The sequence below is a fragment of the Thamnophis elegans genome, chromosome 2 (assembly GCF_009769535.1).
Source record: "Thamnophis elegans isolate rThaEle1 chromosome 2, rThaEle1.pri, whole genome shotgun sequence".
NCBI classification, from domain to species: Eukaryota; Metazoa; Chordata; class Lepidosauria; order Squamata; family Colubridae; genus Thamnophis; species Thamnophis elegans.
Window position 1 is genome coordinate 168,296,088 of NC_045542.1, and position 20,762 is coordinate 168,316,849.

A 20,762-nucleotide genomic window follows, 5' to 3' on the forward strand; every position below is an offset into this window, starting at 1 on the left:
CTTCCTCCCTCCCTTCCTCTCCCCTCTTCGTTTGCTTCTTTAAGTGCTCCAATTGCTAATCTATATCAGTTGGTAATTTATTCATAACTTGCTAATATCACTGCAGACTATTGGATAGTAAGGGGGAAAGTATAGTCCTCAACTTACAACAGTTCACTTAATGACTAAAGCTACATCAGCACTGAAAAAAGTGAATTACAGCTGTTCTTCACACATGATCATTGCAGCATCCCCATGGTCATAGGATCAAAATTTGGATCTTTGGCAACTGCCTCATATTTATGATGGTTGCAGTGTCCTGGGCTCACCTTTTGCAACCATCTGCCAAGGAAAGTCAGTAGGAAAGTCAGACTGACTTAACAACCAGGTTACTGATTTAACCGCAGTGATTCACTTAACTGTAGCAAGAAAGGTTGTAAAATGGGGCAAAACTCACTTAACAAATGTCTCCCTTAGCAATAGAAACTTTGGGCTCAATGATGGTCGTAGATTGAGGACTACCTGTATAGGGAGATTTCGTTACTTAATGGATATTTACATGGTAGAATTGAGTTTCAAATAACACTAAGTTCGTTGTCTTGGGTGACATCTATGGAAAAAATCCAGGTGCTCAGGTATGAAAATGTGCTGCTCAAACACTATACTTTTCCGCTCACACGGAAAAAAAATTAGAGGGAACATTGCCCTCATCCCGAGGCTTCTGGTTGTAGCTTTCTGTGGCTACGTTTTTAACACAACTAAGACTATATTTAAAGAAGGGATTCTGCGAGGGGATAATGGGGGGTGGGGGGAGAGGTTAGTCGCGTGGTTAAAGATGCCAGAAGTCCCTGTTTGTTGATGGGACAATATCTGTCCCCGAGAACCGCTCTCTCCCCCCCCCTCCCCCTGTCTCTTTCGTTGTGATTGGATTATTTTCTTGTATTTATTTTACTTATTAGTTTGTCAAACATCTACAAGATAGCAGGCATAAGTTTAAATATGGACACGAACAAGGGAAAGTACAATTAAATGGGGACAGTAGGACAGGGACGCTGTTAAGCTTATGCGCGCCCCCTTTGCGGACCTCTTAGGAATGGGGTGAGGTCCACGGTAGACAGTTTAAGGTTGAAGCTGTCGGGGTTTGAGGATGTAACGATGAGTCAGGTGGAGCATTCCAGGCGTTGACCATTTCCCCCCTTCCTTCTCTTCCTTCCCTTTCCCCTTTCCCCTTCCTTTTTCCTTTCCCTTTCCAGCTCCTGTTCCCCTTCTCTCCCCTCCCATCTTCCATCCCCTTCCCTATCCTCTCCCTTTCCCCACCCTTCCCTTCCCAGGTGCTTCTGTCCTCCCCCCGCCCTCTTCTCTCTTTTCTGCTTCCCTTTTCAGTTCAGTTTATCCTTGCTTTTGTTACTCTAAAGTCACAAGCGTTCCTTTGCTCCTTCGGACTGGGAGACATGGCCCAGCACCCATGGAGAATGGACCTCCGAAATCCCTCTCTTCTCTCCTCTGGGGGAATCTTGTCTTTTTTGGGGGGGTCATTTCTTGCCTGTGCAGCATTTGTGCAGTTGCTGTGGGAACCCTCTGAGACCTCTCTACTGCACAGGATCTCTGGCACACAGAGAGAAAATGGAGGAAGTGAAAACTCCTGTTTGCCTGGGAAAATGTTTTCTCTCCTGCCCTTACTTTCCTCTCCATCATCCCCCCTGCCACAAACTGAACAGGCAGGAAGGAAGCAGCAAAAGTAGAGGATTCCTGAGTCAACCCAAAGATGATTTTTTAAAAAGGAAACTGGACGTTCTTGGTTTTTTCCTTGAAAACATTTTGCTTCTCATCCAAGAAGCTTCTTCAGTTCTCCAGAAGATACTTCGTGGAGAAGAAGAGAAATGTTTTCAAGGGGGAAAAAACCAAGAAAATCCAGTTGTCTTTTGGAAAAACAAACCTTTGGGAACACCTTCACCTGGATGATTGAGCATCTCCACAGACATCCTGGGTCAGCATGGTCCACAGGAACCCTCAATAGGTTCTGGATGTCCTGTTTCTGGAAGGATGCTGTGGGGAAGGAAAAGAAGGAGGTAGAGGCCCAGGGTGGGACTTCTCCAACCTCCTGGAAGAAGCCCCCCCCATCTGCGCCCCAAGGTGGCGCAGTGGTTAAATGCAGCACTGCAGGCTACTGCTAGATCAGCAGTTCAGCGGTTCAAATCTCACCGGCTCAGGGTTGACTCAGCCTTCCATCCTTCCGAGGTGGGTAAAATGAGGACCCAGATTGTTGGGGGCAATATGCTGACTCTCTGTAAACCACTTAGAGAGGTATATAAGTCTACTGCTATTGCTATCTGGTGCCTCTCCCCATGAAGTTGACTTCCCCAAAGCTGCTAAACAGGGCTCTTCTCAGAAGCTCTTATGATCAACATCTGCACCACCTCTCCATCCGTTGCCCTTTCATGCTTCTTTAGGAGCCTCTCTTGGTGGTTTCAGGCTCTGCGGTTGGTGCAGCACCAAGAGATGTGAAATTGTGCAGGTGTGTAAGGGGGGGGGGGAGAGGACAACATCCCAAACAGTGCATGAAGCAAAGCACAAGAAAATGTCCCATTGCCCCCACCATCCCCACTTTCCCATTTCTGGGAAAGTAAATCAACCAAATAAAATATTATTGTTGCTGATACCAGGACCTTTCCATTCCTTGGGGATCTTTCAACCTCCAAGCATAGGGATTGCTGTTGGAGGAGGAGAGGGAGAGGCAGAGTGATGCTTTAGTAAAAAGGTTCCCCTTGCATATGTGCTAGTCATTCCCGACTCTAGGGGGCGGTGCTCCTCTCCATTTCAAAGGCAAAGAGCCAGCGCTGTTGAAAGATCTCTCCGTGGTCATGTGGCTGGCATGACTTAATGCCGAAGGCGCAAGGAACGCTGTTACCTTCCCACCAAAGGTGGTCCCTATTTTTCTACTTGCATTTTTATATGCTTTCAGCTAGGTTGGCAGAAGCTGGGACAAGTAACAGGAACCCACTCCCTTACGCGGCATGAGGGATTCGAACCGCTGAACTGCTGGCCTTTTGATTCACAAGCTCAGCATCTTAGAGGTCGATGGTGGCAAATCTTGGGGCAGCACCATGGAGAACGCCCTTCTTGGAGGTCCTCTATCTGTTTCCATAGAAACCAAAAGGAAGAAGTAAAGCAATGAAACAGGCAGGAAAACATCTTTCATAAATCAACAGAGGGGAGCAATTAAGGAATGTCAAGAAAGAAAAAACGTTTCCATTGTTCATCTACGGGATTGCTCTAATAGAACAAAGTTCTCTCTCTATGGGTCAATCAATTGAATCGATTCCACACATCTCTTGAAGCCCAATAACCACACCGAATGGGTGAAAAAAAACAAGACTTTTATTTTAAAAGAAACAGGTTCCTAAATGGGAGACCTCTACTCCATAGTGGACTTCTTTTTATACCATTTTGAAAAATACACATCACCATGAAATGCACATCTCATGATACACCGATCATGAAGAGCAATATCATGCATATAGTAAGTCCATCAGGGGTCCTTGCAGCTCTCTGAGATTGTTTTCCTGCAGACATTTCATTACCAAACTAGGCAACATCATCAGTGTTACTAAGGGGTGCGGTTTGCTGTCAGTTTTATATTCTGGTGGCTTGCCCTGGAAGTGTTGGTGGGAATAGTCTTTGCTGTTTGCTGTTGACTTCTTTGGAAGTTTCTTGATTGAGGTATTGTTTACTTGATTGTTGTCATTAGTAATTTGTCGGTAAATATGTCCATCAAATTGGAAATATGTAGTTAAGCAGAGGTTCATTAGATCCATGTCACTTTAAATCGGAACTGAGCATGCCTGGCTGTGGAATTCTGGGAGTTAAAGTCCACCAGTCTAAAAAAATTTGAAAACCACCACTGTGTCAATGCCTCACCAGCCATAAACCTCACCGCACGTCACTGCCCAAATCACCTTCCAGGTGTGAAGCCCTGAGATACACAAAGAGGGGGGTTGGGCTGAATGAAAAGGATCCTGCACTCCCCTCCCTGGACATCATTAGGGCCTACCTTACTTCCCACCTGGGAAGAGAAAGACGATTTCTCCCTCCCCTCGTTATCACACAAGGAGAAATATCTTCTACTTCAGTTAACCTTGTTTGGCTACCCTCGGGCTGTGCAACATGTGTAGGTGAGGGAGGAAACCAGGACAGTGGTGGAGAGTGAAGAGTCACTATTATGACCTCCCCCCACCTTCCCCACAAGCATTTCTGGCCAAAGATGACGCTGCTTCTGCTCACCTCCAGTCTGGTGGCTGAGTTTGGACAACTCCAGATCAGCTCCGAACACCCACTCAAGGACCTGAAACCTCTCCTTCTCCACTTCCTACATCCAGGGCACCAGTGGCTCCATCTTCTTGGTGATGCTGTCATAGCGAGTGATGGGCTGGTCATCCAGGTAGCCCCTAATGAAGTACAGAGGCAGCCCCTGGCTGGGCTCTGGCTATTGCAGGTAGACGTAGTGCAGGGAGTGTGAGGATGATCCTAAAGAAGAAGGGGTGAGAACAGCAGAATTGGGGGGAGGGGGGTTCTGAACTGAAGTCTCAACCCCTTCAACAGTTGTATGTCATAATACAACTGTTCCTGATATGGAACAAGTTGGTCACCCCTTTTTCAGCTCAGCCTGGGGAAGCTTCATGTCTGTAAATCTGAGGAAAGAGCTCCCAGAACAGGGTGAAATTCAATTATTTTTACTACCGGTTCTGTGGTGTGGCTTGGTGGGTGTGGCAGGGAAGGATACTGCAAAATCTCCATTACCTCCCCACTCTGGGGCCAGCCAGGGATGGTACTTACCGATTTTCTGAACTACTCAAAATGTCCACTCCTGGTTCTCCAGAACCTGCTGAATTTCACCCCTGCCCCAGAAGCCAGACGTATAAAATCAAAATCATATGTGAAGTATTATTATGTTTTATAAAACTTAGTAAGATCACACCTGGAACAGTGCATTCAGTTTTGATTAACACATTATAAAAAAGATGTTGAGACATTGGAAAAATTGCAGAGAAAACCAACTAAGGTGATTAAAGGCTTGGAAACGAAAACATATGAGGAATGGTTGCAGGAACTGGGTTTGGTTAGTCTAGAGAAAAGAAGGACTAGGGGTTACACGATAGCAATATCCCCATATTTGAGGGGTTGTCACAAAGAAGAGGGAGTCAAATTATTTTCCAAAGCCCCAGAGAAAAGGACAAGAAACAATGGATGGACTCTAATCAAGGAGAGAAGCAACTTAAACTAAGGATAAATTTCCTAACAGTGAGAACAATTAACCAATAGGCACCAAAACCTGGTCCAATGACCGTGGGATTACTGTGCTTGATTGGCCAGCAAACTCGCCTGACCGGAACCCCAGAGAGAATCTATGGGGCATTGCCGAGAGAAAGATGAGAGACAATGAGACCGAACAATGCAGAAGAGCTGAAGCGTCCTGGTCTTCCATAACACCTCAGCAGTGCCACAGGCTGATAGCTTCCATGCCAGCCGCATTGAGGCAGTAATTGCTTCAAAAGGGGCTCAAACCAAGTACTGAGTACATATTCATGCTTATACTTTTCAGAGGTCCGATATTGTTCTATGTACAATCCTTGTTTTATTGATTGCATGTAATACACACACAGCTAAAGATCTGATTAGCAGCTAATCAGAGCTAAAGATCTGATGTTTATTATCTTCCGCCCTTCTGAGAAGAGTTGCCGTTGCTGTTCTCAGAAGGGCGGAAGATAATAAACATCTGCTGTTTCTTTCCAATTATTGCACCTTTTATTACGTGCAAAACAACCGTTTATTGCCCTGCACTGCGCGGTTTCCTCTCTTTACCTCGCGGAGCCGCAGACTTTCTACGGGCGGAAAACTTCCGCAGAGCTCGGGACAGGACAGAGGCCGAAGGGGCGAGGCGGGGTGGAGACTGGGCGCTGTCCTTGGCGGAGGGAAGGAATTCATAGTAACAGATGCTCCTTCGTGCTGTGGGGGTGAGAAGCACGAAAGGAAGAGCGCGGCTCCTTGGTCAGTCTCCCGGCGCCATGGGCGGAAGGGAGCTGGGTCTGAGCTGATCCGGAGAGATCCCCTTCAGATCATCGACAGCCAACTTCTACCAAAAGGTCCCCCAAAGCCCTTTGGAGCGAAATGGGATCGATCGGAGAGCCTCCCAAGAAGAATGGGCGAGGAAGATACCGCGGTGGCTGCGTTCAGATAAGCGGGATAACTAGGATGATCGGACGGGATCCGATCGCGGGCAGCGCCTAAGTTTCCTCAGAGGACGGCAAGGGACTTCGGTTAGACTGGAGCTGCACGGGGGCGCCTGGTTGGAGGGCGATGTCGTTGCACCGGGCTCCCCTCTTGCTCTGGGGAGCTGTGCTGGGGTCCTTCGTGCTTGGGACTTTTTGCGGTGAGTTTGCGACGGGGGGGGGGAAAGTGGGGGATGGGAGGAAACATGGGGGATCTCATGTCCTGGGCTGGATCTTTTTCTCCCCCATCCTCCCCTCTCAGTCCCAACTTCCTTTCTCAGAAGGCGAAATCTTCCTTCTCTTGCGATTCAAAGAGCCTGTTTTTTTTAAAAAAAAAACACAAAACTTTAGTAACTGATTTGTAATCAGCTCCCATTTTTATTTCTGAGAGAATAGAGAGTTCCTTCTGCCTGGGCATAGGGCGAAGTCCTCACCGTACAGCTCCACCCTTATGAGCAAACTTTGTCCTCCCTGGAAAGATCTTCCATCTTCTGTATTTCTTGTTCATTTTTCTCCATCATCCTCCATTTTTCAGCTCCTCCTCTACTTTCCCCACTCTCTCGCCCAGATTGCCTATTTTTTCTTTAAAATCTTCATGTAACGCTTGCATTATTTTTTTCAGCATAGCATTAGTTTTCTCTTGGAGAGCCATGGTGTCCAATGTTCTTTGTGTCACCGGCCTAGCAGTCGAAGCAGATGTTGCAGATGTATTTGTTGTTTTTTACTTCATCTTGCATTGTCTTGGAGTTGTCTTTCTAGTTATAATCCACATGATTTGTAATCCAATGTAATTTATAATGCAAATACTTAATGCCCCTCAATTTGGTGGCTAGTATCAAAAAATGAAAAGAGGAGCAAGAGGGGAAAAAAGAGGGGAAAGAATTTATTTTTTTTTTTTAAAAAAAGGGAAAAATCCACCAAAGAATGGGAAACATATGCCAAAATACAAAAAGCAGAAAATATCTTCTGGTTCTTCTCACCCTAATCCACAACTCAAATATTTTGAGAGAAAAATAATCCACAAGGGGAAAAAAGAAACAAAAAAGAAAAAAAACCCATCAAGTCTATCTCTAAGGAAAAAAAGCAAAAAGAGAAAGGAAAGAGAGAAAGTTTTTAAAAAAACACAAGGAAAAAAATAGCCACCAGTAGCAAAGAAAAAAAAACAGTAGGGGGAACGGGCCCCACTTCCTCCAAAGGGGAAACAAATCCCTGGGTTTTCTTATTGTTTCTTCTTTTACAGACTTCACAAGATTCACTATTGCAGTCAATAGTAAAAACAAAACTCTCTGTATTTTATTCTGTTAGACCAGCGGTTCTCAGCCTGTGGGTCGCGACCCCTTTGTGGGTCAAATGACCCTTTCACAGGGGTTACCTAAGACACAGGCGCATGCTGCCCTTTTCTCTCTGACAGACGCCTGGTTAAAAAGCCATCCTCCACGGTGTTTTTCCCTGGGGGGCTCCGTCCGCAGAACATCCCAAGACTGATGTCACCACATCTGCCCTCTTTGGGATAGATTCTCTTCAGAAGGACGGGGCCCTGCTGGTCCGCTTCGCGTTCTTCGCCTTCCAGCCGCGGCCCCATGCCGTGGAAAACATAGGCGCACGCACGCCCCGCACAATTTCAGACCGGAGCAGGACCAAAGCCCCTCTCCCAACTGGCCCTTCCTCCCTCGGAGGGGCTTCGGAGGGAAGCTTCTGCAGACGCCCGGGTGAGTGAGAACAAAGTTCCCACTGTTACGAAGTCTCTGAGGCTGTAATTGTATGAGGTGTGTGCGCGCGCTTATGTTTGTTCACGGAGCCGCACCGAGGCTCTGGGCGGCCGGTGATGACTCTGGAGCCCATCCGCGGGGGGCAGGGTCCCCCTCGTGTTCCTCATCTTCCCAGATGGGTTCCGGTCCGGAGTCATTGCCAGCCGCGCAGAGCATCGGTGAGGCTCCACGCCGTGGAAAACATAGGCGCGCGCACCCCACACCCCCGCACAATTACAGCCTCGGAGTCTTCGTTAACGGCGGGAACTTGTTCTCATTTGCCCGGGCTTTTGCAGAAGCTTCCCTCCAAAGTCACAGCCGTCTGAGGGAGGGAGGGCCAGTTGGGAGAGGGGCTTTGGTCCTGCTCCGGGCTGTAATTGCGCTGGGTGTGCACGTGCCTATGTTTTCTATGGTGTGGGGCTGCGGCCGGAAGATGAACGCGGGGGGGGGGGAACCAGCGGGGCTTCGTCCTTCTGAAGAGGACCTGTCCCCGAAGAGGGGAGATGTAGTGGCATCAGTCTTGGGATGTTCTGCGGAGCCCCCCAGGGAAAAATGCCGCTGCCAGGTTCTTTTAACCATATATTTTGATCCTATGACTGCAGAATGCTACAAAAAATCATAAATGCAGGCCAGTTGTTGAGTGTTTCAAATGTGATTGGAACACTCAACAAGGTGACCACAGTGTGTGTGTGTGTCTCTCTGTGTGTGTGTGATTGAGAGAGAGAGAGAGAGAGTGTGTGTGAGAGAGAGACAGAGAGGGAGGGAGGGAATCAGAGAGAGATGGACAGACACACTGATTGGTGGTGAGACTCCCAGGGGGCAGTGCAGGGGCAACTCTGTAGGCTGTGCTGAGACCCAAGCATGTTTGTCCTGGTGGCTGATTCAATCCTCTGAGGTGTCATCTGGTGAGATTGGTAGAAGGCTAATCCTACCTTTGCTATGTAAAATAGACTGGCCCAGGTATCAATGACCCATTGAAAAGGTTGGGGTGGGGGGGTAGGTGCAGGGAGCTGCTTTGTCTTTAAAAACATGTTTCTCCCTTTTCACATTCAGGGTAATGTAATATTCTGCCTCTTTAGAATTTCCTAGGATATTTCCTTCTTCTAGGAGAGGGGTGGGTGCTAACTTCCTACAGTATTGCTTTACAGTCCTCTCTAATAAACTCTTGAAGGGGAAGGGGTTGCATTGCAGACTCCTCAATTCTGCTCTTCTCTCTCCAGATTCTCCCCCACATTCCCTGTCCTACTCCTACCTGCAACTTTCAGAGCCCACTCAGGGCCAGAACCAGTTCCTCATTAGGGGCTACTTGGATGACCAGCCCATCATCCGCTTTGACAGCCTCACCAGGAAGATGGAGCCTCTGGTGCCCTGGATGGAGAAGGCAGAGAAGGAGACCTTTCTGGGCCCTGAGTGGGTCTTCAGAGCTGACCTAGAGAAGTTATCAAAACTGGACCACCATGCTGGAGGTGAGCAGAGCCAGGGACATCAATGCCTCCTGAAAAGGAAAGAAGACCCCAATCCCCACCCCCAATTATCTCCCTCACCTAGAAACTCTTCATGGCCTGACCTCAATAGTAATAGCAGCACTTAAATGTATATACCGCTTCACAGTGCTTTACAGCCCTCCCTAAGCAGTTTACAGAGTCAGAATCTTGCCCCCAACGATCTGGGTCCTCATTTTACGGACCTTGGAAGGATGGAAGACTGAGTCAACATTGAATCTTGGGAGATTTGATCTGCCAAATTGCAGTCATCCGGCAGTCAGCAGAAGTAGCCTGCAGTACTGCATTCTAACCACTGCGCCACCATGGCTCAAGCAGGGTTAATTGAAGTAAAAGACATTTCTCCTTGTGTGATAAAGAGGGGAAAGGGAAATTGGGTTTCTCTCCCTGGGAGGAATGGGAGGTAGAATAAAAATGTGTCTTAGGAGAGGAATCCTGGACCCTTTTCACTCACACCCATTCCCTCTGGGTCTCTTTCAGGGCTTCACATCTGGCAGGTGAATTTGGGCTGTGAGCTCAGAGAAGACGGGACCAAAGGAGGGTTTTTGCATTATGGCTACAATGGAAAGGATTTAATCAGCTTTGATAAGGAGATCCCCATATGGGTGATAACTCAGTCCAAGGCCATGAAGGTCAAGGAGGAGTGGGAGAAGGATACAGGATGGTCTGAGAGAAATAAAATCTACCTGGAAGAGACCTGCATTGAGTGGCTGCAGAGATACCTGTCCTACAGGAGGAAGACTCTGCAGAGGACAGGTGAGTGGCAAAAGAGGATCTCCACCGAGCATGTTTCCATCAGCTTCCCATCCCCATATTATTTCTACCCTACATAGTCAATTCATCCTTTGCAGAAAAGGGTCAGGAAGTATCTCACATCATACTACAGAGGGAAAATAATCTTCAATGCCCCCCAAAATAAGGACTTCAAAGATAAAAAGACTGAGTAGAAAAAGAAGACCTAGTCCAATTGCAGGAAGAGCTTCAATGTTCTCATCTTTGTGGGTACCAGAGGTTCAGAGGAGGAGAGGGAGAAGAGGGAGAGGGGGACAAAATGAGGACTTGATATTTAAATTATCTTGCCAGAAATTCTAGAAATCCCAGGAACTCATGTGTTGCTGTTTCTGCAGAGCCCCCAGTGGGGAAGGTGACCCGCAAGGTGGTGGATGACAGCCTGGAGGTCCTCATCTGCCAGGCCTTTGGCTTCTACCCCAAGGAGATCCAGGCCACCTGGACCAGGGATGGAGAGAACTGGGAACATGAGACCCTCCAAAGGAACGTGGCCCCCAACTCAGATGGGACCTATTATGTCCTGCTCAGCATTGAGATCGACCCCAAGGAGAGGAATCATTTTTGGTGTCACCTGGAGCACGAGGGCTTGCAGGAGCCCCTGGTCTTGGCCTGGAAGGAGGAAGCAGGTGAGAGCCTGAGATGGTAGAAGTAGATTTTAAGGAAATGTTTGAAAATCTGTGGGGGGGAGGTTTGTTTTCTTCTGCACCATCTCATGTTTTCAGATGGAGAGCAGGAAACGTAGTCCTGCATTTAGTAACGGGAGAGAAGTGATTTCCATCAGAGGAGTTGGGAATGATAACTTAATAGCAAAGCTATGAAGAGATATGGTGATATAGGAGATGATGTGATAGATGAGATGATTGGTTGTGGCTCTTCCTTCAATGCCATTCGCTCCACCCTCTGCAGCCTTGGTGGGAGGGCTTCCTTCACTTGGGCCCACTTCCTGGAGGCCAATGGAGGTTGGGAAATACTTCCATTGCTCAGCATCTCCATTTCAGGGAACTCTGGATCGATTTAATCAAAACCGTGATTCTCCTCCTTTAGATAGAACATGGTGGATTCCTGTGGGAATTGTGGCTGCCATCATCTTGGGAGCTGGGATTTTCTTCCTGAAATGTAAGTGAAAGAAATACATCCAATGACATCCACCCCCGTGTCCTTCTGTGCTGACTGAGCTGGTGTGGATGGGAGAGAGATGTTTGAATGTTTGAATATTTATTCAATTTGTATGCCGCCCTATTCCCGAGAGACTCAGGGTGGCTAACAAGCAGAGGGGAAGGGGAATGCACACAAGAAAACAAAAGACAAATAAATTAAAACATAGCAACAGTCGCAATAATTCAAGTGGGGTTGGGAACTCATCAGCCCCAGGCCTGCCGGAACAACCAGGTCTTAGTGGCTTTGCGGAAAGCCGGAAGGGAGGTGAGGGTCCAGATCTCCACGGGGAGATCGTTCCAGAGGGCCGGAGCAGCCACAGAGAAGGCCCTCCCCCGGGGAGTTGCTAGTCGACACTGGCTCGCATTGATGGATGATCTTTGGAGAGCCAGAGATGAAGGACATCCCTCCATCCTGGTCCTCCTTGACCTCTCAGCGGCTTTCGATACCATCGACCATGGTATCCTTCTGCGACGACTGCGGGAGGTGGGAGTGGGGGGCACCGTGTTACGGTGGTTCTCCTCCTACCTCTCGGACAGGTCGCAGTCGGTGTTAGTGGGAGGGCAGAGATCGTCCCCAAGGCCCCTAAAATATGGGGTGCCGCAGGGTTCGGTCTTATCCCCCCTACTATTTAACATCTACATGAAACCGCTGGGAGAGATCATCCGTAGGCACGGGATCAGATACCATCAATATGCGGACGATACTCAATTGTATCTGTCCGCCCCGTGCCAAATCAATGAAGCGGTTGACGTGATGGACCGGGGGCTTGAAGCCGTCATGGACTGGATGAGGATTAACAAGCTTGTGCTCAACCCAGAAAAGACCGAGTGGCTGTTGTGTTTTCCTCCCAAAGATTTGGCCAATAATCCAACACTCAGGCTGGGGGGTCAAATTTTACACCCCTCAGAGAGGGTCCGCAACTTGGGAGTCCTCCTGGATCCACAGCTGTCATTCGACCATCATATAGCGGCTGTGACCAGGGGGGCATTCGCCCAGGTACGCCTGGTGCGCCAGTTGCGACCCTACCTGAATCGGGAGGCCCTCACAACAGTCACTCGGGCCCTTGTGACCTCTAGGCTGGAATACTGCAACGTGCTCTACATGGGGCTGCCCTTGAGGAGCATCCGGCGACTTCAGCTAGTACAGAACGCAGCCGCGCGAGTGATTGCGGGTGCACCCCGATTCACCCGCATTACACCTATCCTCCGCGAGCTGCGCTGGCTACCTGTCGATCTCCGGATGCGCTTCAAGGTGCTATTGATCACCCATAAAGCCCTACATGGCAGTGGATCTGGATACTTGAGAGACCGCCTTCTGCCAATTACCTCCCTACGACCTATAAGATCTCATAGATTAGGCCTCCTCCGCATTCCATCGGCCAGCCAGTGTCGGCTGGCAACCACAAGGAGGAGGGCCTTCTCAGCAGTAGCCCCGACCCTTTGGAACGAGCTCCCCGTGGAGATTCGTACCCTCTCCACCGTCCAGGCCTTCCGCACTGCCTTGAAGAACTGGCTCGCCCGTCAGGCCTGGGGATAAGGATTCCTACCCCGCCCGAATGTTGTATGCATGTTGCCCATTATTTTATTATGTGTTGTTGTCTCAATGTTGTATTTCCCCCTTCCCTGGTTTTCTGTGAGCCGCCCTGAGTCCCCTCAGGGAAAAGGGCGGCCTACAAATGCAAATAAAACCTCAAAAACCTCAAACCTCAAACCTCAAACTGGCTAGCAGATGGAATTCGGAGGAGGCCTAATCTGTGGGATCTAATTGATCGTAGGGAGGTAATTGGCAGGAGGCGCTCTGTCAAGTACCCAGTTCCAATACCATGCAGGGTTTTAAAAGTAACAACTAGCACCTTGAAGTGAGTCCAGAGGCCGACAGGCAGCCAGTGCAGCTTGCGGAGGATAGGTGTAACGTGGGTGTACCGAGGTGCACCCACAATCGCTCGCGCGGCTGCATTCTGGACAAGCTGAAGTCTCTGGATACTCTTCAAGGGCAGCCCCATGTAGAGCGTGTTACAGTAATCCAGTCTTGAGGTCACAAGCACGTGAGTGACTGTTCTAAGGGCCTCCTGGTCCAGGTAGGGTCGCAATTGGTGCACCAGGTGAACCTGGGCAAATGTCCCCCTGGTCACAGCCGACAAATGATGTTCTAAGGTCAGCTGCGGGTCCAGGAGGACTCCCAAATTGCGAACCCTGTCTGAGGGGCGTATAATTTCACCCCACAGCCTGAGAGATGGAGTACAAGGCCAATCTTTGGGAGGGAACAGCAATAGCCACTCAGTCTTGTCGGGATTGAGTGCAAGCTTGTTCATACCCATCCAGACCCTGACAGCCTCCAGGCACTGACACATCACTTCAACCGCTTCACTGAGTTGGCACGGGGTGGACAGATACAACTGTGTATCGTCCGCATATTGGTAGTATTTTATCCCATGCTGACGAATGATCCCACCCAGCGGCTTCATGTAGATATTAAATAGGAGGGGCAACAGGACCGATCCCTGCGGTACCCCATAGTTAAGGGGTCTAGGGGTCGACCTCTGCCCTCCGACCAACACCGACTGCGACCTGTCCGAGAGGTAGGAGGAGAACCACTGAAGCACAGTGCCTTCCACTCCCACCTCCCGCAACCACCGCAGAAGGATACCATGGTCGATGGTATCGAAGGCCGCTGAGAGGTCAAGGAGCACTAGGATGGAGGCATGGCCCCCATCCCTGGCTCTCCAGAGATCATTGATCAGCGCGACCAAAGCAGTTTCCATGCTGTAGCCAGGCCTGAATCCTGACTGAAAGGAATCCAGATAATCGGTTTCATCCAAGGACCGCCGGAGCTGAAAGGCCACCACTTTCTCAACAACCTTCCCAACAAAGGGGAGGTTGGAAACTGGACGATAGTTACTCAAGATGGCTGGATCCAAGGATGGCTTCTTCGGGAGGGGTCTCACCACCACAGCCTTTAGAAGGGGCGGGAAGGATCCCTCCTGAAGAGAGGTGTTAACTATCGTCTGGATCCAGCCACGTGTCACCTCCCTGCTGTTTGCAACCAGCCAGGAGGGGCACGGGTCCAGTATACAAGTGGAGGCACTCACCACTCCAATGGCCTTGTCCACTTCCTCAGGCATGACAAGTTGAAACTCAGTCCATAAATTCCGCTCAAGACCTTCCCCCAGTACCTTGGCTGGCTCTGAGCAATTGGAGTCCAGGTCTGTCCGAATCCGAGCGAATTTATCCGCTAGAAACTGAACAAACTCCTCAGCTCTACCTTGTAAAGGGTCATCCGCGTCCCTCCCTTTCAAGAGGGAGTGGGTTATTCTAAACAAGGTGGCTGGGCGCGATTCAGCGGATGCAATACGAGCGGCAAAATATGCACATTTTGACGCCCGTATTGCCACGAGATAGGCTCTGATATAGGCTCTCATCAGTGTTCGGTCTGACTCAGACTTACTGGCCCTCCAGCGGTGCTCTAGACATCTCTTTTGGCGCTTCATCTCCCGGAGTTCCTCGGTAAACCAAGGAGCTCTCCTAGATCCACTACATTGGAGAGGCCGTAAAGGCGCAATTCAGTTTAGCGCCCCCGCCGCTGCTGAGTTCCAAGCAGCAACCAAGGTCTCCACTGGACTGTGGACGAGAGCATCAGGTATTACACCAAGCGCCGTCTGAAAACCCATAGGGTCCATCAGGCGTCTGGGGTGGAACCACCTAATCGGTTCCTCCTCCCTACAGTGGGGGATTGGTCTCCTAAAGTCAAGCCTCAGTAGGAAGTGATCAGTAGGAAGTGATCAGACCATGAGAGTCACAGTCAGGACCCCCATGAGATCCTTCTCCACAAACAGCATTTTGAATGGGTATCGGAAAGGAAGAAGAAACTAAGCAGCCATTTTTTCAACTCCTGTAAATCTCAAAATGTTCTACATTCCTCTTGTCTGGGAGGAAGCCTCTTTGGCCTCGATGGACAGAGGGGCAAATATCAGGGCTTGGGAGTCCCCTAAATGATCTGAGAAGCACTAGAATATCCATTATCCTTCCCCTGAAGAAGATCCATGTGCCACTTCATCTGGCAGAAGAGGGACTTTCAGGGAAGCTCTGATGGAAGATGGATCCTCTGCCCCTGCAGGTTGCAATCGCACCTGGAGACAAAAACAGGGTCCAAGGTCCAGCAGTGGAAGATCCGCTGCTTCCTCTGCTCCTACTCAAAGCAAGAGACATGACAGGGAGAGTAAATGTAGGATGTAGGGAGAACTGAGTTTCACCAAATGCAGCTCCAGGCATGCTTGTACAGTAATTTTGTCAGCCAGAATTTGGAAGTGCTTTGCCGTTTCCTTCTTCCAGGATGGGCTTTTTGACTTGCTTGCAAATTGTGCTGCTTTTCTAACCCAGTTGGACCCGGGCTGGCCTTTTAAGACCTGCCAAATTACTTAGAACTGGCTAGATTGGGATGGGGGGGGGCTCTGGAGTACAAATCAAAACAAAGGCTGTGAGATTTGGAGAAAGAACTACCAAGTTTGGAAAGTATGGGGAATACCAACTGTCTTGCATCAGTAACAGGATAACATCCAGAAATGTTCCATTTCATTTTCATAAACTTATGTGAGCCCTAAGGCATGTTTCTCAGGATGCTGTATTATAATCCAGCCCCTTGGATCATCTGGGCCTCCTGGAGGTCTTCAGCATGAGTCCTTCTCTATCCCAGGCAGAAGCTGCTGCCCGAAAATTAACTAGCTATCTTCTCTTTTTGGAATATCTCAGACCAATGGAGGAGATCCAGGAAAGATTTCCATTGTAAAATGATACTTTGCCATGATCCTAATTCACAAGAAAAGAAACCCTCTATGCCTATGGATGTCACTGAGGATGAGATGCAGTCACAGCGGCTGCTCCAACCTAAAGTTAGCTCAGAGGTGAGCCTGACACTTGTTGAAGTCTATTTAAGAGACTAAACTCCACACTTGGGGTGCAGGTGTATGTGTGTGTGTGGGGGGGGGGGGGGAATCCATCCTCTAGTCTTTCCAAGGTATCCATAGAGAGATGCATTGCCTGGCGTTCCTTTGGGGCTCAGCCCCTCCTGGCTTGGATCTTCTGAGCTGATGGTCTGCAGAGAGGATCCAGGCCAGCTCTGAGGGAGGAATGTGGGATAGGGAGGGAGACAGCAGGACTGGAGGGGAGGGAGAGAAACAGATTGGGGGCTGGAAAAACATGAGGAGGCATCCAGGAAAAAAGCTCCTGGATGAGGATGAACTGGAGGGGTAGCAGGAAAGGAACTTTAAGGGGAATGTTTGAATGTTGAATGTTTATTTTATTTGTATGCCGCCCTTTTCCCCCGAAGGGGACTCACGGCGGCTCACAACTCAAACCAGGGAAGGGGGATACAAACAAAAAATTAAAACGACACAAAACAATACATAATTTAAAACACATGACAGTCGTACCATTCGAGACGGGGGCAACAATTCTTTAGCCCCAGGCCTGTCGGAACAGCCAGGTTTTAAGGGCTTTGTGGAAGGCCTGGAGGGTGGTGAGGGTTCGAATCTCCACGGGGAGTTTGTTCCAGAGGGTCGGAGCAGCCACAGAAAAGGCTCTCCTCCGGGTAGTTGCCAGTCGACACTGGCCGGCAGATGGAATTCGGAGGAGGCCTAATCTGTGGGATCTAATCGGTCTAGTGGAGGTAATTGGCAGCAGGCGGTCTCTCAAGTACCCAGGTCCAATACCATGAAGGGCTTTATAAGTGACGACTAGCACCTTGAAGCGTATCCGGAGACCAATAGGCAGCCAGTGCAGCTCGCGGAGGATAGGTTTACGTGGGTGAACCGAGGTGCACCCACAATCGCTCGCGCGGCTGCATTCTGGACAAGCTGGAGTCTCCGAATGCTCTTCAAGGGCTGCCCCATGTAGAGCACGTTGCAGTAGTCCAGTCTAGAGGTCACAAGGGCGTGAGTGATTGTTGTGAGAGCCTCCCGGTTCAGGTAGGGATGCAACTGGTGCACCAGGCGAACCTGGGCAAATGCCCCCCTGGTCACAGCCGACAAGTGGTGTTCAAAAGTCAGCTGTGGGTCCAGGAGGACTCCCAAATTGCGAACCCTGTCTGAGGGGCGTACTGTTTGACCCCCCAGCCTGAGAGATGGAACACTTGGCCAATTAGTAGGAGGGAAGCACACCAGCCACTTGGTCTTATCTGGATTGAGTACAAGCTTGTTAACCCCCATCCAGTCCCTAACAGCCTCGAGGCCCTGGCACATCACGTCAACCGCTTCATTGAGTTGGCACGGGGCGGACAGATACAGCTGCGTATCGTCCGCATACTGATGGTATTTATCCCGTGCCGTCGAATGATCTCACCCAGCGGCTTCATGTTGATATTAAACAGGAGGGGGGACAGGACCGAACCCTGCGGCACCCCATAATTCAGGGGCCTAGTGGTCAATCTCTGCCCTCCGACCAACACCGACTGCGACCTGTCCGAGAGGTAAGAGGAGAACCACCGTAAGACAGTGCCTCCCACCCCCACCTCCCACAGTCGTCGCAGAAGGATAGCATGGTCGATGGTATCGAAAGCCGCTGAGAGGTCAAGGAGCACTAGGACGGAGGCATAACCTCCATCCTTGGCTCTCCAGAGATCATCGATCAATGTGACCAAAGCGGTTTCCGTGCTGTAGCCAGGCCTAAATCCCGACTGGAAGAAGTGAGGATCCCTCCCCGAGATTTCCTCTCTGTAGGGAGGGGCTGTCTCTGTGGGTGGGAATTGCAAGCCTTTCTCCAGTTTGGCTGCTTACTCCCATGCCTGCTGGGGGTTGCTGTTGGGGGAAAGAGGGAGGTAGATGGAGGACAGAAAGTGCCTGCTCTGTCAAGCACCAGGGAAATTTGAAGATCCAGGCAATTCAAATGGGTATCAAGATTTATTGCTCTCTGCAAACATCTGAAGGACTAAAAGTCAAGGCAGATGGGACTGTAGATAAGAGTCAAGGGAATTCAAGGAGGGCTGGACTTAGATCTCTTGTGGGCATGGAGGGACTGATGATGCATTTGTCCTCCCTCCCTTGGGCTCAGCCTCTCCTACAGTCCACATGCAAACCAGGGCTTTAACTTCCTCCCTTTTCTCCCTCTGCAGCACAACACAATCTACAGAGGCCGGAGGCCGGAGGGAGTTCTCAAAGACGTGATTTCAACGTCGCCCAATGGAGAATTGAAGCACTTTATTCTTGGCGCAGTTGCTGGTGCCACAGCCAACGCTTCTCCGACTGACATTAATTTTGATTATGGTTATTGTTATGATAGTTATTATGTGTATAAAAGTGTGTAAATATAGAAGTAAAATATTATATACATGTTCAGGTATGATGTCATAACAATGTTGATATAATGACTGTAAGGTATTGTAGAAGGGAAAAAATAATTAATAAATAATAAATAATAAAAAATGCTAAAAAAAAGAAATTTTAAGAAAGCTTTTAGTGGAGATCATGGAAATTGCATGTAAGGTCTTTCTGAATAGAGACAAAGAGGAAGAAGGGGAAGAGGAATGAGGCCCCATGGATTCCAGGGCAGAGGCCGAAGTCGGCTCTAAGAGAGGACAAATGCTATGGGCTTGGCTGCAGTAGATGAGTCGCCTGAAGACTGAAGGGGACCAGGGTTAAGTCAAGCCCCCCCCTGAACCCTTGGTCTGAATGAAGATAGGAGGCAGTAATGTAACCTTTTTATTGAAGCTCCTGAAATGTTCCCTGAATGGAGGAAATATAGAACACCAGTTCCTCTATATGCCTGAGTGTCCAGTTCCTCTTTTGGGTCGTGACATCCTATGCAAGTTAGGAGCTACCCTGTCCTTTGAGGAAGATAAGGTGGCCCTGGTGATGAGGCACACCCCCCCCCCAGATGAAATTCTGTGAAAATGGGAGCCCAAGAGGTTTGAGTCCTCGATACCTGGCAGGAGTTTGAAGTGCACCAGTTATGGGCAGAAGATAATCCTCCAGAACATGCAGGTCACCATTCACCATTAGTCATTCAGGTAAAGTCTCTGGCAGAGAAATTATCCTCACCCGCATTGTACAAACAATTCAGGACCATATTACCAAATACTTAAGAGCAGGTGTCAGCCTCTGCTTCGCTGCTGCTTTTCGGCTGCCATTGAAACGGGGAGGGGAGGCATGGTATTTGGGCAGGAAATCATTCTGTACTGGAGGACTGTTTAATTAGGGAGTTATTCTCACCATCTCTTTGCGCATGCGGAAGGAAGGGAGTTTCCCACCAAGGCCAACTCTTCAGCATTCCATCCTGATTGAAACAGCATGGGGTCCATCATTGAACCCCTAAATACTTAATCAGGCTACTTGTCTTTGTCTAATTCTAAAACCTAAAAATCAAAAACTCTGCTTATGCACTTTCACCTAACGAACAAGAACAAGGAACATATTATTTTGCTTGAAACGCAGGAAGCGTGCTTTTCGCAAGTAGGAGAAGACTTAACCACAATATCTTAGTCATAGGCACAGCTCATGCCAAGGCAAAGTTCATCTTGTAAACAAGCTATAGGTTAACCATATTTTTAGCAATATATCTGGGTGGCGTTCTGACATTTTCCTTTTTCTGCATGAGTAACCAAGATTCACTTCTCTTTTAGCTTTACTTTACTTCCCTATTGTGGTTTGGGAATCATGTATTGTAATCATGTATTGTAATTTTCCTTAAATATTTGTAATTTTACCCGAAATAACTTTGTGCTGAGGTGAGAAGTTATGACCTGTATTAGTGCACGCCTATATGACGTTTATATGATTTGTAATAACCATTTCAAAGGTATAAAACCTCTGTCAAAATGTACCTAAGGCAGATCAGTTTAGGTGCAAATCTACTGGTCTCTTGAATGCATTCAATAAACCTTTCTCTTCTGGAAAAAAAGGCAATTGTCTCCTATTCTTACGTAAGTAGAAAGGCAGACCCTGTTTTTTGCCATTACATTTCTTGGCGAGCCAGCCAGGAGACGATAGGGTCTTTGGGGACCCTCTGGGACCTCTAACCCGGGGGGCTGGGGGCTCATCGGGTCAGGAACCTCTCTGGCGCCAAACGGACCTTTTGTTCCGAGGGAATTTCCCGGCAGCGAGGAGAGCTCAGCCTCGGCGGTTAGCGGTCTCAAGAGCCTTGGAAAACCAGAGGAGAAAGGAGAACAAAGTCTGGCCAGCACCGGAGGAGGAAAGCCACAGAAAACAGGCAAGTAATTGTGGGCTTTCTATTTAAGACCCGGTTTTTCTTTTTAAACCGGAGAGTGAGGTCTGATCCACCTTGCTAGGTATAAAGGTTTTGGGAATTGGACTGTCCAGAATATATGTATGTATT

At 48.9% G+C, this 20,762-nt stretch overlaps 1 protein-coding gene across 1 annotated transcript; it reads left to right on the plus strand.

Annotated features, from left to right (window-relative positions):
- Nucleotides 1-6,333: 6,333 nt before the first annotated feature.
- On the plus strand, nucleotides 6,334-19,318 carry LOC116502564 (major histocompatibility complex class I-related gene protein-like). Its single transcript, XM_032208440.1, has 7 exons — nucleotides 6,334-6,406; nucleotides 9,214-9,459; nucleotides 9,976-10,251; nucleotides 10,623-10,910; nucleotides 11,329-11,400; nucleotides 16,188-16,339; nucleotides 19,139-19,318. The coding sequence occupies exons 1-7, from the start codon at nucleotides 6,334-6,336 to the stop codon at nucleotides 19,316-19,318; spliced, it is 1,287 nt and encodes a 428-aa protein (XP_032064331.1).
- The last annotated feature ends 1,444 nt before the right edge of the window (nucleotides 19,319-20,762 follow it).

Bases quoted from the DNA above. Each gene is read 5' to 3' on its own strand.
- LOC116502564 (XM_032208440.1), top strand. From the start codon at position 6,334: ATGTCGTTGCACCGGGCTCCCCTCTTGCTCTGGGGAGCTGTGCTGGGG. The intron at 6,407-9,213 runs GTGAGTTTGCGA...TTCTCTCTCCAG, and splicing joins CGTGCTTGGGACTTTTTGCG to ATTCTCCCCCACATTCCCTG. The intron at 10,252-10,622 runs GTGAGTGGCAAA...CTGTTTCTGCAG, and splicing joins GAAGACTCTGCAGAGGACAG to AGCCCCCAGTGGGGAAGGTG.